This window comes from Pseudopodoces humilis, chromosome 29 (assembly GCF_049639895.1).
Source record: "Pseudopodoces humilis isolate 2021_Gansu_Grassland_sample_001 chromosome 29, ASM4963989v1, whole genome shotgun sequence".
Classification (NCBI taxonomy): Eukaryota; Metazoa; Chordata; class Aves; order Passeriformes; family Paridae; genus Pseudopodoces; species Pseudopodoces humilis.
In genome coordinates, this window is record NC_142228.1 from 113,767 (window position 1) to 130,648 (window position 16,882).

At 43.8% G+C, this 16,882-nt stretch overlaps 1 protein-coding gene across 11 annotated transcripts in view; it reads left to right on the forward strand.

Annotated features, from left to right (window-relative positions):
- TANC2 (tetratricopeptide repeat, ankyrin repeat and coiled-coil containing 2) overlaps window positions 1-16,882 on the forward strand; it is a 164,137-nt gene that overhangs the window by 98,365 nt on the left and 48,890 nt on the right. For all 11 annotated transcript variants that reach the window (XM_088067949.1, XM_014261032.2, XM_014261034.2 and 8 more), the window contains 4 exons: window positions 1,460-1,585; window positions 5,066-5,347; window positions 7,922-8,055; window positions 16,237-16,468. In XM_088067949.1, the coding sequence (XP_087924075.1) occupies window positions 1,460-1,585; window positions 5,066-5,347; window positions 7,922-8,055; window positions 16,237-16,468 (774 nt within the window). The remainder of the gene's footprint in view (window positions 1-1,459; window positions 1,586-5,065; window positions 5,348-7,921; window positions 8,056-16,236; window positions 16,469-16,882) is intronic.

The following is a 16,882-nucleotide window of genomic DNA, read 5'->3' on the forward strand; positions in this document are numbered from 1 at the left end:
CCCCTTATCCCCATATCATCAACTTATTACCAAAATTTACATCTATTCTAACTCTACAACACATATATTATGTACAGACAAGGCCATTAATTCATGATTCTCACCCAACAATCAGATATCCCTGAGGTTAAATCATGGAAGTAACCACAATGAGAATTCGAGATTTGGCTTAATGTTTTATCATCAAAATATCACATATTGGCTCCTATATGCTTATGGCACCTGAAAATGATGGGGTTTAGGTAATGGATTTATATGGGTGGTTTTCCCAAACAGTTTAACTTCATTATCATTGTGCCTGAATGATGGGAAAGGGAAACCAAGTGTAGCTTCAGGGTTGATTTAAGTATGTCTGCAAATGTAACATTGCTCAAAAACTTAATGCTGAGCTACCAATTCCATGTCCTTGCTCCAGTGACACACTGGTTGGGTAAGCACTTGATAAACCAGATTAGTTGACTAATCCAACTGAAAATTAACCCACCAGAAAATAGGTATATTAATTTTGAGCCTCAAGGTCATCAGTCAGTGTGGAGACAGTGTAGCTGGGAGTGGGACAAAAAACTGCCTTTCTTTTAGTGGTATTCCATGGTATTCCACATTTTAAGGTAATCATGAATTCACAGCTTTGCTAAAACAGGCTCTTCTTCACTTATTTTTTTTTTTAAATGCAGTTGAATTTATACATGGTCGGTTGGGAAGCAAAGCATAGCAGCACTTAATACCTGCTGGTTTGGTTTTTTTTTCCCTCCTTTTTTTTCTTTTTGGCTTTTTTTTTTAAGGTTCTCCCCAAGTATCTTACAAAACAGCACAAAAATACCCATTTTTATAGCAGCTTACAAAGTGCAGTCACTGAATGTGTTGTGTCCCTGCTGTCACTTAGCAGTTTACAACTAGGAGCAGTTCTTACACACAAGTCTTCCCCTGTGAGGGTGGGCAGGCCCTGGCACAGGTGCCCAGAGCAGCTGTGGCTGTCCCTGGATCCCTGGCAGTGTCCCAGGCCAGGCTGGACAGGGCTGGGAGCAGCCTGGGCCAGTGGGAGGTGTCCCTGCCCCTTCAGTGAAGAGATGGCAGGCTTCAGCATAAACTGCACCAGTGAGTTGTCTTTAACGCATAGGAAATGTTGTCTCTGTCAGCTTTGCACAGACATGACTGAGTTTGTGATTGGCAGAACTGAGACCAGGTACAAGAGAGTCCATGTCTCCATTTTCCATATATCTTCTTTTATTTGGAAACACCAACAGGAGAACAGACCAGAGCAAATGCCAGTGAGGCATGAGAAAAAGTCACCAAAACAATGTACTTCTTCCTAGGGGAAATGGTACTTGGTTCGTGTCAGCTCTATTGTCTCAAGGTACTTACATCTCCATGTATTTTCATTAAAAACTGAAAAATGAAATAACCAGAGTGTGAGATCCAAATGCCGGGTGTGATGTACTTCTTTGCTTTCTCATGGCAGCCACCAGCTCAGCCCACCTGGAAGATCTGGCTTACCTGGATGAGCAGAGACACACTCCCCTGCGCACATCACTGCGGATGCCGCGGCAGAGCGTGGCCAGCGCCCGGGCACAGCAGGACCTGCGAGGTAGGAGCACAGCGGGGCCCTTGGGCAGCAGCCACCGCATCCATGTCCATTTGAAAACCAGAATCCCAGGATGGTTTGGGCTGAAAAGAACCTTAAAGCCAGAGCCACCCCAGCCATGGCAGGGACAGCTCCCACTGTCCCAGGCTGCTCCAGCCCCAATGTCCGGCCTGGCCTTGGGCACTGCCAGGGATCCAGGGGCAGCCACAGCTGCTCTGGGCACCTGTGCCAGGGCCTGCCCACCCTGCCAGGGAACAATTCCTTCCCAGTGTCTCATCCAACCCTGCCCTCTGGCCATTCCCCCTTGTCCTGTCCCTTCAAGCCCTTGTCCAAAGTCCCTCTCCTGCTCTCTTGGAGCCCTTTTAGGCACTGAAAGGCTTCAATAAGGTCATCCCAGAGCCTTCTCTTGTCTCTTCTCCAGGATGAATACCCCCAGCTCTCACCTGGTCTCATCAGGATTAATACTTAGATAAGTTACTTAAAATGAGAAATTTTATGGACTACTACTTTTTTTCCTTATTTTTTTTGATCAAGGCCAGGGATTACAGTTCCCCGTTGCATTCTGCAGTGTGCCAGTGTGGAGGGAGCCTAGTGCAGTGACGGGGCCACCAGCTCAGCCAGCGCTTGTAGGGATGCTCACAATGCCCGTATTCAGGCAGCTCTTTGATTTCTAAAAGGCCTTTTGAGAGGGGAAATTTCTGTGGCTCTTTGTGGCAAATTACACGAACAAGACATTAGCAATGGGAAAAGTAGCCAGGACTGACATTTTACTGTTTTGCTTATTCCTGCTTGACTTGTTCCATGTCCTTGGGATTTCGGCCCACCCTTCAATTTACATCCCACTTTTAATCTGAGCTCAGTCTTCCACCACGTGCTTAAGATGTCACTGTGTCAGTCCCGAGTCTGCAGTAGATCACCAGGCTAATGCTTCAGCCCATCATTTTTTGTTGCACAGATGAGTAAATGGCTGAGAAAGCTCATTTGAGATATTTTCAGACTGTTTCTTTGCCCATGAGACTGGTTTATTCTCCTCTGTGCATAGAGGAGGGGTTTCTTTTGGCCATACATGAAACTTTCCTGTTCTCTAGGAGTTATTTTTGAGCCCACCATCTTAGGGTGAGGAAATGGGGAGCTTGAAGGCACAGGCTGGGTTTTCACCCAACCTACTCGACCTGGTACTGGGCTATGTACCAAACACATGAGCCCCCAAAGTGGGTTTGTGAGCTTTGGATGGCAGTCTGTAATGAAATCCTCCTGGCTGCTGAGGCAGTTCTAGAAGTGCATTAGCAGGCAGTAAGTGAAGAAAACAAAGTTTGACAGACCAAATTTCCATATGTTCGGAGGCAGCAGCTTGCCAAGGCTGTGTAATTTGCAGTGATTGCATCCAAAACATTCAACTTTATTGTAGGAACAGAATCAAATTGTTTTCCAGACACACTTTTAAAACCCTTGTAGCACTACATATTTTCCTCCTGCGCTTTGTTTTGTTTTGGTTTTTTTTCCCTTTTTGTGACAGTTGCATGAGAACAGCAGCAGTGTTTCAACTTTTTAAAATTTGTTTCTGATCCTACCTGAGTTGCTGTGCTGCTTTTAAAAGGAGAGGGAGATGTGAAAAAGTAAACCATCACTACTCAGAAATATTTTCATGCCATTGCATATGCAAGGGGGGGGTGTGGGGGGGTGTTCTTGTCTGAAATGATGCATTTTGCAGCTATTGCTGTGAAATTGCATCAATCTGGGCTGTTACAAACAGCAGCTCTTTGTTCCAGCTGGAAATCCTAAACTTCTGTTTAATTTTAATAGCCCTAGTCTTGGCACTGGGCTGAAATATCGAAGACATTCCTGGCCCTGTGCTGGGGGACACATTACAGCCCACTGTCTGTTCCCAGTGTTCCAAAATCATAGTGAGATAGACTGGGAGATTGTCTCTGCTGTTTTTTGTTAAATCAATTATTTTAAGCAGGGAAGCAGTAGAGGAATCCCAGTGCTTGAGTGTGACAAGGATTCATCCCAGTAACAAGTTTTTAATGGGATGGGGAAGGCAACTTTTGCTTTCTCTGTTTTCATCCCTGGGGATTTAAGGCTGTTCAGGTTGCTGTAACCCAAGGCATAAACTGATGGCTATGATGTACCATGGGTTTTCTTCTCCAAAAAGCAAATGTCAGCAGTGCTGCAGGATGGGAAGAACCAAGATTTTTGGGTGAGGTTTGGGATGAAGGAGAGGATAGTTCCCATTCCCCCAATATATTGTGGATCTCTATATGTAGTAGGCGGTGGTATGCTTTCCCTAAGCTGTTTTTCTAATTTTCAGGGGATTTTCCTCACAGTATGTATTCAATACTGTTGCCTTGCGGGTAAGAGAGTTTCACGTGCTTCTTAAAAACACTAAAAAATAGTTTAGCCTTTCCAGGCACAAAGGGGAGAAGAAGGAACTGGTTTCATCCCAATGGATGTAGATGTTTAAGATGACTCTTGAAAGAATCACAGGATCGTTAAGGTTTGGAATGCATCCTGTAAGTTCATCAAATCCAACCATTCCCCCAGCACTGCTTTAGGCTACCACTGACCCATGTCCACAAGTGACACATTTTTTTAAATCCCTCCAGGGATGGGGATTCCACCACTGCCCTGGGCAGCCTGTGTCAGGGCTGAACAGCCCTTTAGGTGAAGAAATTCTCCCTACTATCCAAAAGTTGCAGTCTAAAGCAAGTAAAGGAAATAAACTCAGGTATTTGCTTAGCTTACCATAATACACCCAGATCTGGGTTGCTTGAATTGAAGTTTTCAGCCACAGGACAGAGCCTGGCTGCATATGGTGGGCAGTGTTTCAGTTCTGTATTTTAATTTGTTGCTTGGGCTCAACAGAAATTGCACAGTATTTAATCAGCACCAGCACACGTGGTCTGTTGGGGAGGTAGTTATTACTCTTCTTGATAACTTTATGGTGCTTTAAAACATCATTTTTCGTTCTGAAAAGAGAAGATGTTTTAATTGCTGAACAGGAACATCCTGTCAGCAGTCTGATTTAACTTACTTACTTCAGAAGAATTGAAATAACATTGTTTAGATGGAATTAACACTTATAGGTGCTGAGGTTGTTGTGGGCTCATTGGATTGAACAAGTGAACACACATTGTGTGTCTCTGTCTTGAACCATCAGTCCTGTCTCCCAGGAGCTGCTGTGCAGAGTGCAGCATTTTGCCCAGGGCCTTTGACTGTGGTGGATTTAAGAGAAAATTAATTTCTCCAGCCACAGTTTTTCCCCAGTTCCAAGCTACTCCCTGTAAATCCTCAATGCCTTTGTTGGAAAATACTGTGGATGCGACAGATGCTTTCACAACAAGCCTGTGGGTGATCCAGAATTGTGTTTTCTTTTCACCTTCCGTAACGGAAAGATTTTTGTGTGAGATAAACATCCATTGCCAAACTCTGCTTTCCCCTATGGCGTGGATGTTGATGTTCTTCCCACATCTCCCTTTCCAGTGCGCTTCGCACCCTACAGACCCCCTGACATCTCCCTGAAGCCGCTGCTCTTTGAGGTGCCCAGCATCACCACCGAGTCTGTGTTTGTGGGCCGCGACTGGGTGTTCCACGAGATCGATGCACAGCTGCAGAGCTCGAACGCCAGCGTCAACCGTGGGGTGGTGATCGTCGGGAACATCGGCTTCGGCAAAACCGCCATCATCTCCAGGCTGGTTGCGCTCAGCTGCCATGGCACGAGGATGAGGCAGATTGCTTCAGATAGCCCCCACGCCTCTCCAAAACGTAAGCACAGCAGCACACGGGTCTCCAAAACTCAGAGAGCTTTTACGTCAGCTTTTAGAGTGGTCTGGGGTGAAATAACCCCATTTCTCTTCAGGTCCAAGAAATCAGCTTAGTCTTTGTTGTCAAGCAAAGGAAGGACGTTTGAGAAATATGTCATAGAAGCCCTGAATAGTTTGGATTGGAAAGGACTTTAAAGATTATCTTGTTCCAACTCCCTGCCATAAGGCAGAGACACCTTCCACTATCCCAGGTTGCTCTAAGCCTCATCCAGCCTGGCCTTGGACACTTCCAGAGATGGGGCAGCCACAGCTTCCCTGGACAACCTGTGCCAGGGCCTGTCCACCCTCACAGGGAACAATTCCTTCCTGATACCTAATCTAAATCTACCTTCCTTCAGTTTGAGGCCATTCCCTCTTGTCCTATCATTCCATACCCTTGTGTAAGGTCCCTCTTCAGCTCTCTTTGAGTCCCTCTAGGTACTGCTACAGGCAGCTTTTATTCTGTTCCTAAGTTGCTTTTTGAAGAGTCAGAATAGTCTGTCTCTGACTTGTCTGTCTTAGAAACATCACAGACTTTCTCTGCCTGGGAAGACTCCAATTTTAGAATCATAGAATCACAGAATGGTTTGGGTTTGAAGGGACCTTTAAAGGTCATGTAGTCCAATCCCCCTGCTCATGACATCTCCAGCCAGATCAGGCAACTAGTATTCTGTGATGACGAATCCATGCCCCTGCATTCTTTTTCCCATACGGATTGTTTATCTCATTGAATCATGGTATAAATATTCCATGCAGGTCACGAGCCCATGTAGGCTCAAGACCCAAGATTGCTCTACCTCCTCTGGACCTATCCAGTTCCCATCTCTACGCGCTGACAGGTTTGCAGGTGGAGATGACAACATTTTAAAGTCACTCAGCTCTCAGTAAGTGAGTAAAACAGGACTAAAAATACTGAGTTAGGTACCTGAAGGTATCTTTAAGGATGTAGGTCACTGTATGTCAGTGAATGTGTAGTTAAATCTGTTTACTGAAATGCTGTGCTCTTGCCTTGTTGGAAGAGCTGAAATGTTGGCATGTTGAACAGTATTACTTGTCAGAGCTAGATGAACAATGTGTAGCGAAAGGCAGGGCTTGTTTCTACATTCTAACTGCAGCTCTGCAGTGCACCAGCTGTGAGTGTGTGTCCCCAGTCTGCTTAGGGTGGTAGTGGACATTTAAGAGATGACTGTGCTTAACTCCTTCTGGACTAAAAGCTGGATTTCTCATATGAGGTGCCCTGTACCCTTAATCCATAGATGATGAAGATCCTTGATCCCACCTAATACTTTGTTTAGTTCACTCTGGTGTGTCCATGGAGTTGAAAGCTGAATGATTCCTCAGTGATAGTTATTAGGATGGAAACTTTCTGAATCAATAATTAATTTGACTTGATTTCCTAAAGAGATCACAAGTACTAATCTAGCTGTAGAAGATAATAATTCTGCCTGACACTGGTACAGTGGTTGTGCAATTAAACTGGCTTCAATAGAGCCTCATAGTTCTAATTCCTCTCTCAGAAAATTAATACAGGTGACAGTGGTGTTATGCTCAGAATCAAGAGTGTGCTTCATTCTAACACATTCAGGGTTTAATTCTGGAGGCAGCAGTCATCCTCCTCTGTTGTTTGCCATTAAATGGGTCATTGTTTGCATGATTATTTCCCATCAAGCTCAGGCATGCACTGCAGCAATCCAGTCCAGGAGAATCCTCTGCCAGCACAGACTGTACTTTGGAGTGCTGGTGTTCTTAAAATAATAAATAATTAGACATTGCCAAGTGCTGCATGTTGTGCTGCATTCAAAAATCCTTCATATGAGTACTTAGGAGGGAAAATAAAAATCCTTTGGGAATGATATCCACAAAGGCCAGGTGGATGAGCTTCTGTAGCAATCTGCTGGTAAAGGAAATTTCTGCTTTACCAGGAAAAAGAAGCAGCTAAAATGCACTAGAACACAGTTAAACTTGCCAGAGATGATTCCAGGATAATTTATTATTTGCTTGTGAGCCTTTTCCAGATCCTTGTGCTGCTCCTGCTCCTCTCCTGATCAAATTAATGGGCTTCAGATGGCTGTATTAGCTGGGGCTCTTAATTCATTTATGTTAGAAAATAGGCCTGTAATTCAGAAAAATTTGCTGTCTGTGCTGAAGGAGGACTTGGAACTAAATTTACCAGTGATTGTTCATAACAAGGGACAGTCTGTGGGCAGAAGTGCAGAGCAGGAGAGCTTTGCACTGAAATCCACCAGACCTGAAGGCAGAGCCTGCCAGAGGGCCCAGTTTGCTGCATTATTGTCATAATTTAAAAGTCAGTGAAATTACAGCGGGGAAGATGAGTAAGACAAGATCAAGGCTTTTTCTTTTTTCTTCCTTTCCTGCTTCCAAAAGAAGTTTCTTGAGAAGCCTCTGGCCTGGATATCTCTGAAATCCCAACCACAGTATTTGTGGGAAGTATTTTAACTGCCGTACATAGGAAGCAGCAGCTGCCTGGTTTGTAATAACAATGTTAGTGGTTGTCCTAACCTCTTTCCTTGGACAGATGTGGATGCCAACCGAGAGCTGCCCTTGGCCCAGCCACCTTCTGCCCACCCGTCCATCACAAGCGGGAGCTGCCCTGGGACCCCCGAGATGCGCCGGCGCCAGGAGGAGGCCATGCGGAGATTGGCCTCACAGGTACACAAACACCCAGCTCAGGGCTTTTCCTGGGGAAAATGGCAGTTTTAATGGGGGTCCTTGGAAGTTCTCCTGCTTGATGTCACTTGGAAAATCCGTGTGTTCAAATGCTGACTTTGGGATCTGAGCGAGACAGACTTCTGTAAGGAGTTTTATTACCCAGGAAAGTTCTTTCTCTAAAACGAAACTCCCAGTGCATCAAATACACTCCCCTGTTACTCTTGAGGGTTTGTCTTTCACAGCCGCCATACTTTCTCATTACAAATGTTAGGATATGACACAATTACTGAAATAATTGTGTTTTTTCTTCAGCACTGAGAACAAAATTGCCCAGTGTTTTGTTTGAAAAGGTCAGGTACTGTACCTGGGGAAAGCACAAGCTGAGTGTAAATGCTGTGTGTGCACTTGGGAATTTTTCAGAAAATTCTCCAAAGTAGACCATAGCCTTTGGAACAATACACAAATTGCTGTTATGGCAGGAGCGGTTTATATGGAACACTGTCAATTATGTACATGAGATTTACACCTTAAATTTTATTGTATTACTGAGATTTAACCCTAACTCTGTGGTAGTGGGAAGGTGCCATTCTATTGCTTTGAAATCCAAGGAGTTTGGTCTTGCTCTTCCTCCACCTTTTGGGAAGATGGGAGCAGTTAATGCTTTCCTGTCACCTGCTCCCACTTCGGAGAGGAAAATAGCAAGAGAAGTCTCTTTTTTAAGTTATTACCAGGATGTGTTTTGCTTAGCTTTTTGTGCCAGATACTGTCTTGTACTGTTTGCTTTCCTGCTGCACCCAGATGGCCAAGCATGTGCTGCATAAATAAATACTAAGATTTGATACTCTCCCCTTCCACATGGAGTTCTTGAAAGGAATGCAATGCCCAGGTCTGTTTTTGTTCAGAATGCATTAGTCATTGTATTCTTTGCAAATCTGAAGTTCTGCAGACTACCAGAAAGGGCAGTAAAGTGTGCTATCTCTGCTTAAAATGCCTCATGTATCATGTCCCCTGAGTGCTTAAGTCATCCTGCTGGGTATGTAATTGATAAATGGATGCCATTTTAGCTTTAGTTTCCTCCTGGAAAAGGTAAAGAATATGGATCTTTCAAACACTGTGTCACATCCACAACATAGATCACTCTCTGAAGTGTTTTTTGACATCTCTGATCACTGGAGAAAGAGCTAAAAATAACCCTTACAGCCAAAATTAAAGTAAAAATAGGTTGTTGTACCCTGGCTGCAAACTCTTTAGGAAGGATTTTAAGGTCCTGCTTATTCTTTAGCCACTTTTTTTTTTTTTTTGTAGAATAAATCCAGTGTGTTGCTGCCAGAACACAGCAGCTGAGGTTGGGAGATGTGCTGCCCATAGTGCCTGCAGCAAGATTACCCACTGGGAGCAAGGTCATTAATCTCCCAGTAAATCTCCACTGCTGTAAATGAAGGCAGATTCTAGAAATAATAGTCCCCAGCTTCCAGACATCAGGCCTTGATGAACGGATCAATGCCAAGGCTGATGAGTTGACCTTAGAGCGCTTGGGAATCGCTTCTTATGCCCAAATTGCTGACACAGCACATGGAATTTGCAAAAAGCTCCATGGTGTTCAGCAAACTAGTTCCTGGCATGACTCAGAGCAGCAGCACGGCTTGATTCAGCACTGGGAGGCCTTGGGTCTCTTCCCAGCATTGCTGTTACCCTTTCTGGGATCCTTGGAGACCAGCGTCTCATCTGCATCACTCCCATTCCCTGGCTCATAAAAGAAAAGTGATCTCTGCAGGTAATAGTCCTTGGATAACTGATGCTGGAAGGGACATGTAACCAGGTGTTAGTGGTTTATTATTTAGGAAGAGTGGGTGACTTCCAGGTGTGTTGGATGAAGACATGCATTGAAATAAAGCACATGCTTAAATCCTCACTCAAAGCTTTATTTCCTGCCCTGAATGCAAGTTGTTCTGAAAAAATACGAGATTTTTTTGTTTTGTTCAATTTTGTACTCAGTTTTTTTGAGCTCCATGTTCTTTTTTATTCTTTGTCGTAAACAGCAGTTTGGTTTCCTGCATCAAAACCTTTTCCAAAAGGGCTGTGCTGCACACAACAGCCAGAGAGTTTGATGGATTATCAAGTCTCAGGAAGAAAAATAAAGACAAATAAAATGGTTAAGGATGTTTGTCAAACTGATAGCTGGGAGTCATGTGCGTAGTGCACTTGTAGTGGCCTCCTGGGTAGCACAACTCAGCATCGCACATCGACATCCTTGCTGTCAACCCCAGATGAATTGATTGGCTTGCAAAGAGCTGTGCCAGGTGATGTCCTCCTCGATAAAACGAACACTCCCTGTCCTTCCACAGCTGTGGGGTTCAATGTCTCTGAGTGACACTGGAGGAAAAAGGATTACTGACCTGGCAACAGAATTGGAAATCCCTTAAAATAACAGCATGGAGCTCTTTGTTGTGCATGCAGTTGCCTCCTTCAGAAACTTGATCACACATATCTGTCTTGCCTTTTGAGGCATCATGAGAATTTTGAGGCATTGAAAATGCTGAACTCTTAGCTGAGGAAAACCACCAAATGGCTAGTAGACAATAGTAAAAATAGTTGGTTAAAATAATTCCGCTTCTAAATATGAATGTCTGATGCCACATTCTCAAACAGGAGTTCATGGGTTTAGTTTAGGAAAAACCTTCATATAGATAAGTGTTGTAATGCAGTTAAGCTTAAGGCTTTCCAAAGTCTAACACAAAAAAGAAAAGAAGGAGAAAAAAGACTGGAATGCCCTTTAGCGCTGGAGGAGGGGGAGAGGAGCAGCATTTTCCTGTGTCAGTAGCTATGGAATAAAAAAAGAGTTGCTGATGCCCTGCTTAAATAGGTTTTGTCTAACTGGCTGAAGGAAAAAGAGCCAAAGGAAGGGAAAAACCCTTAGGTCAATCTGGATGGAAAAGTATTTCTTGGATGTGTGTGTTTTATAGTCACGTTTACACTGAAGTCAGAATTGAAGTACAGAAGAAAGTGTTGACAGTGATGGACAACCACAATTGTCAGGGTTATTTTAGGAGCTAGATGAACCATATGTGAGGAGCTGGATAAAGCTGTGTGCAGATGTTCCACCTCTGCCTGCACTGAGCAGAGCAGGATGTTCTCAGATTGGGCTGAGGTCACTGTGCTAGAGAAATGCAGATCGTTACAAAAGCAGATTAATAATATACAAACAGTCTTAGGTAATGGTTGGCACAAGCTCTAGAATGTTGGTGGGAAGCTCGTTGTCCTCTCACCCACTCCCTTCCCTCTGCAAATGTCATTTATCCCAGTATTCAGAAGTTATGTATCTATGATGACAGAAATGAAAGGTGAACAAACAGTTGCTTTTCCTCCTCTGGATTACTCAGGGTTGCACTTTTCTGCCTGGTTTTTGTACAGTAAATTCTTGGAGGCAAAGTTTGCATTTAGCCCTTAATGTCAGAGATGAACAAATCATTAATTTTAGAGCTAAGGAACTGCTGACTGGCAAGCAGGACCTCAACTCCATCCTGCCCTGCTGACCTTCCCTTTTCCCTGAAGGTTTATCCTTTACTCACAGAGGATTTTTAATGGATTGGCTACCCAGTTTTAACTAATATGTTGAACAGCTTTATTCTTTGGGTTTCTGGATGCTGTGTGTGGCTTGTGGTAGCAGCACTTAAACAAATGGACCTGAAACCCAGCTCAGCTGCACTAATGGGTCATACCCTGTGCAGAGCAGCTGGTGGAGGAGCTGCACATCCATTGCATTAGTGCATTTTGCTGGCTGGTGGCACCAGAGGCTGTTCTCCCCATCCTCCAAGCCATATTCAAAGCATCACTAGCATTGCTGCAGGCAAAAAAAAAGAGAGTGCTCCTACCTTACACAGAGGTGGAGGCATTCATTGCTGCTGAGCCTTGATGCCCTGGGCCACTAACGAGTTTCAAAGGGCTTTTTCCAGCATACTCAGCTATGTAAAAGTAATGCACATTCCCAATAAACTAGGTCACCATGTGCCACATCCTGGGTCACAGTCATGTGCAGTGCTGATGGCCATTTCCATTATCACAGCCAGCGTTGCGCCTGGCATGTGGCATAGTGGCAGGTCAAAGTGTTACACTGCATTTATTTGAAGCTATTTTGTATGGGTTAAAAAAAAAAAAAAATCTTGTTAAAGGTTAAAATACAATGCTGAAGCCCTTTAAGAGCACTGGAGGAAGTGGGGTGTTGCTGTGGGCTCAGGGGTCTGGGAGAGGTTGGTCCAAGGGGGGTTAGCTGTCCTTGCACAACATGCTTCTAGAAGGAAGCCAAGACAAACCACAAAGGAGGTGTGATGGCAAAGGAATGCTGCCTAAATGGAGTAGATTCTGTTTCAGAAGTAGTGCTGGAGAACTGCTTGAAATTGGCCTATGCTAATAATTAAAAATAACTTCTTTTGAGCCATCTCCATACCCTCCCACTCCTTTGATATTCATGCTGTCCTTCCAGCCTTTCCCATTACTGTCATCTTCTCCCTCTCCTGCCATGCCACTTGTTCCCCATCTCTTTCTTTTCTTTTCCTGCCTCACAGTTCAGTCCCTTCTCACTCTCTTTACTTGATGACTGATACACAAACCCTTTTGTGTTTCATTTTTTCCCTCTCCTTTGCCCTCTCACCCTCTTCCTCTTGCTCCATTCATGTGGCTCTTGCCCACTCATCCACCAGCATTTTCCATTTTCCTTGTAATGGCTGTTTTGCTTTTAACATCCTTCATCCAGCAACTCTTTCCTTTGCATAGCAGGAAGGTGAAGATTACATGAGGCTGGATGAAGGCAGACTTGGGATGTGATTGTGGCAAAAAAGAGAGAGTAACAATGACTGGTGTTGGAAGGACTGGGAGAAGAGACTCCTGAAGACATACTGGGTTAAACATCTAGAGAGAATATAGATAATGTCTTCATCATTCTGCTTTGACAGTTACAAAGATGAAGTTTATGTTCTTTCAGAGTAAATGAGTGTTTTGGGGCTCCCTGATCCCACTTTAGGAGGAAATGGGGTCATGTTGGCTGTGGTCCGTTCACTGTGCTCTCTGTCCCCGCATCTGGTGTTCCTCAAGTCTTGTAACACATAATTAATTTTTAGAAAAATGAGCTACCAAGAAGCTCATGATAAATGTGCTATTTTAGTGTATCCAGCTGGACTTTACATATCATTTTAGGAGAGGGGGGATGGTCCTTGGAAGTAAAATACTCATCATACAAGTGTGAACTATTTTGCAGCTCCCTTTCAAGCACGAAAGGAAACTTTTTTTCCAGACATTTGATATTCAGTACAAAAACCATAACACCTTGGTTTCTCAGTATGGAGTCACTCAACTCCATTTTCAGCCCTTAGAAAAATTACATGAGCAGGTACTTGGAGCACTCGACTGGATGTAGGTATTACTTTTCCCATCCTTTGTTGCTTTAGGGTTGCTTACAGGCCTTTTGTGCTTTGCAATTCAGTGGTTTGAATTTAGTCAAACTTCAAAACGAGGAAATCATTTAACAAGCCTGATAGCTGAAATAAAGGTTGAAAAGTTTTGGAAGTCTAATTTAATGTTTATAGAATTTAGTGCAATGGGATGACAAAGATCAAATTGAAACTATGGTTGGAAAAATTATGTCTTAAATTGTATCAGACACAAATAACAATTTGCTGAACACATCATCCAGGCATGCCCATACTTCTGAAACCATATGATGTTCTCTGGTGGTTTCACTTACTTTTTTATTATTATTTTATTTAGATAAATGTTTAACTCAAGGCTTTATTTATAATAAGGCATGGTTGGAACTTATTCAAGTATTATTTTAAAGCAAAATAGTTGGATCTGTGGAAAATTAAGCGTTTATTGAGAGAGAGAGCACACCTTTTCCAGTGAAAAGTTAATTTCCAGGGTATACAAGGGGTTTTTTTGTTTGTTTGTTTTTTGGCTTATCCAGTCAAGAAAAAGGAGGAGAGATCAAAATCACCTCCAAATCATGATTAGAGCAGAGAGTGGTCATTTCAGATGCTGAGCAAAGTCTAGATGTGGTCTCATATATCTTAGAAGAGCATCCTTAGCAGTGAAGCTGGTAATCCATCCCTCTTCCCAGAGAAATTAACCTTGAATGATTAATGAAATATTTAAAGTGAAATAATTGGAAAGGGACCTTTCCCAGAGCATTACTGGCATTCAGAAAATACAGGATAGAAAGAACAGTTTGAACCTGTTTGGAGTGAGTCCCATCCACACCAGCCGCTGGCCATCCTGGAGTTCTTGCACTCACTTCTCACATTAAGCTGGTCTCATTCCCAAGGCTGGAACAGGCTTGGAAACCTTGAAAAGTTTTAGAGCGTGAGAAACCTGTTTCCCACTCAGCTCCACGTACGTGAGTGTGGTGGTTTTTAGCTCTAGCTAAAAATCACCAGAGTACTTACTCATCTTTTGCTGTGAGATATGGATTAGGAGAAGGGCAAAACAGGCTTAAAACTTAAAAGGAATAAAGAAAGTTTATTAACAGAACTACAAGAATAAGAAACCAGAATAAAACCTCCAGAAACCTTTTCTTCTCCCACCCAACCTTTTTTCCTTTCCCAACCGACACCATAGAGACAAAACTTGAGATGTTAAAGCAGTACCAACTATACAATAGTCTTTTCATCAGTCTCTGTAGAGAGAGGAGTTTTCTCTTGTCATTCCATGGAGAGTTCTCCACAAGAAAAATGGTTTTCTTGTGGCTTTTCATTTCTATGCCTGGCAGACACCTGGAAAAAAACCTCTGCCATCATGTTTTCCTCCCATTTTCACACCACTCAGAGGTGTGTTCATGGGCCATGAATTCAAGAGGTATTATTTTAAGGATGAGTTATTCATTAAAAGAGACTTTATTTTTGTGTCTACACACCAATTGCATAGGAAATCAGAGTAACTTCTTTTAGTGGAACCTGATACCAAGGAATGGCAACTTCCCAACTTCATTCTGTGAAATGCACAAGTTATAATCCCCAAATAAATAGAATTGATGAAAAGAAGTCATTACCTTTTTAATAATTGCTTTACATAGTGCTGTTCTCTAAGGGAATTCATTATATTTTAACTGGCTGGTAGGAAGAATTCTTTAAGGAATTTAGAGGTGTCCATTAAAGCTTAAATACATGTATTAGGGTTTGATGCTTGAAATAACAGCCCAGCTTTCTCATCACTGCATGTGTCGCACCTCGTTTTGACTGGGAAAGGAAATTATTGCATTATACCCCATTGGTAATTTCATATTGAAAATTAAAAGCCACTGCTGAACCAGCAGTGGGTGAGGACCTCACAGCCTGGTGTGTTCATTCCTTGGTACCATCCTTCACCGCCCTGGCCACCCTGCAATCCAAGGGTTAGGTATTGCAGGTGGAAAGACAGGAAGCCTTCACTGTGTCCAAAGCCATGGGCACATTTCATCCCAGCTGCCCCGAGGAGCTTTTCTTTTGCACAGTGTTCTCAGCTATATTGTCCTTCTCAAGTTCAGAAATGCTGTTTTGCAACATTCTGTGCTACAGTGCTCCAGGGAAGGGTGGTTTTGGTACAGAACTGCTCCCACCTGCCTTGCTGGGATATTTTTGGATACTCTGTGATATTTGAAAAGAAAACGCAGTCCAGAATGGGAGCTGGAGAAAAGCTTTGTGCCCTGGCAGAGGCTCATTCCAAATGAGCAGGCAGTGCCTGAGGCTCAAGGTATCAAGGGAGCAGGAGAAGCTGGGCTGGAGTGGTGCCAGAGCAGCTTCCCAAGGGAATCTCAAGCAGAGACAGATTTTTGAGGGCCTTTTTTATATTGCAAAAGAAAATATGAAAGTTGGCAGCATGGCCTGAGATGGTATCACTGGTTTTCTGAGTAAGCTCAAGAAAACAATCACAAGTTATTACTGGCACCAAGTCCTTAACTACTGTCACTGGCCATCTCTGCAAACAGCTACAGCTTAATTCCATTTATTCCTCAAGTGGGAGGTCCAGTCATTTTTCAGGATCAGTGCCTGTTTTTACCAACTGATTTGTCTGGATTCTTGTCATGGGTAGTTAACACTCGTTGCTCTTAAAGATTTCACCTGCCAGAACAGATCAAACTCGCCAAAGGAAAAACCCAACTGTCCTGACGTGGCTCTGATGAAGACGCAGAGCTTTTCATTCTTTTCTCTTTGCTAGGTTGTAGCTTATCACTACTGCCAGGCTGACAACGCATACACCTGCCTGGTGCCCGAGTTTGTGCACAACGTGGCCGCCCTGCTCTGCCGCTCGCCGCAGTTTGTCGCGTACCGGGAGCAGCTGCTGCGTGAGCCCCACCTGCAGAGTCTGCTCAGCCTCCGCTCCTGTGTGCAGGACCCCATGGCCTCCTTCCGCAGGGGGGTCCTGGAGCCCCTGGAGAACCTGCACAAAGGTACTGATGTTCCCTGTGCTTGCCCCAACCTCCCATGCACCTCTTTTTATTATGATTCTAAAAATTACATTGGGTCTGGGTGTTTAAACAAAGCGATGGATTAATCTGTCTGAATCACTTCTCGAGCTGAAGAGAAGAGGTGGAATCTGGAGAAGCTAGGAAGACTGAGAATCATGGAATGGTTTGTGTTGGAAGGGACCTTAAAGCCCACCTAGTGCCACCACTGCCAGGGATCCAGGGGCAGCCACAGCTGCTCTGGGCACCCTGTGCCAGGGCCTGCCCACCCTCATAGGGAAGAATTTGTTCCCAGTATGCCAATTGGCTTCTTTCATATCCCAAACATGTCCTTGTAGTTCTCAAGGTGAAAACAAGCAACCAGTTCCATTCACAGTACTCCTTACAGCAACATGTTCT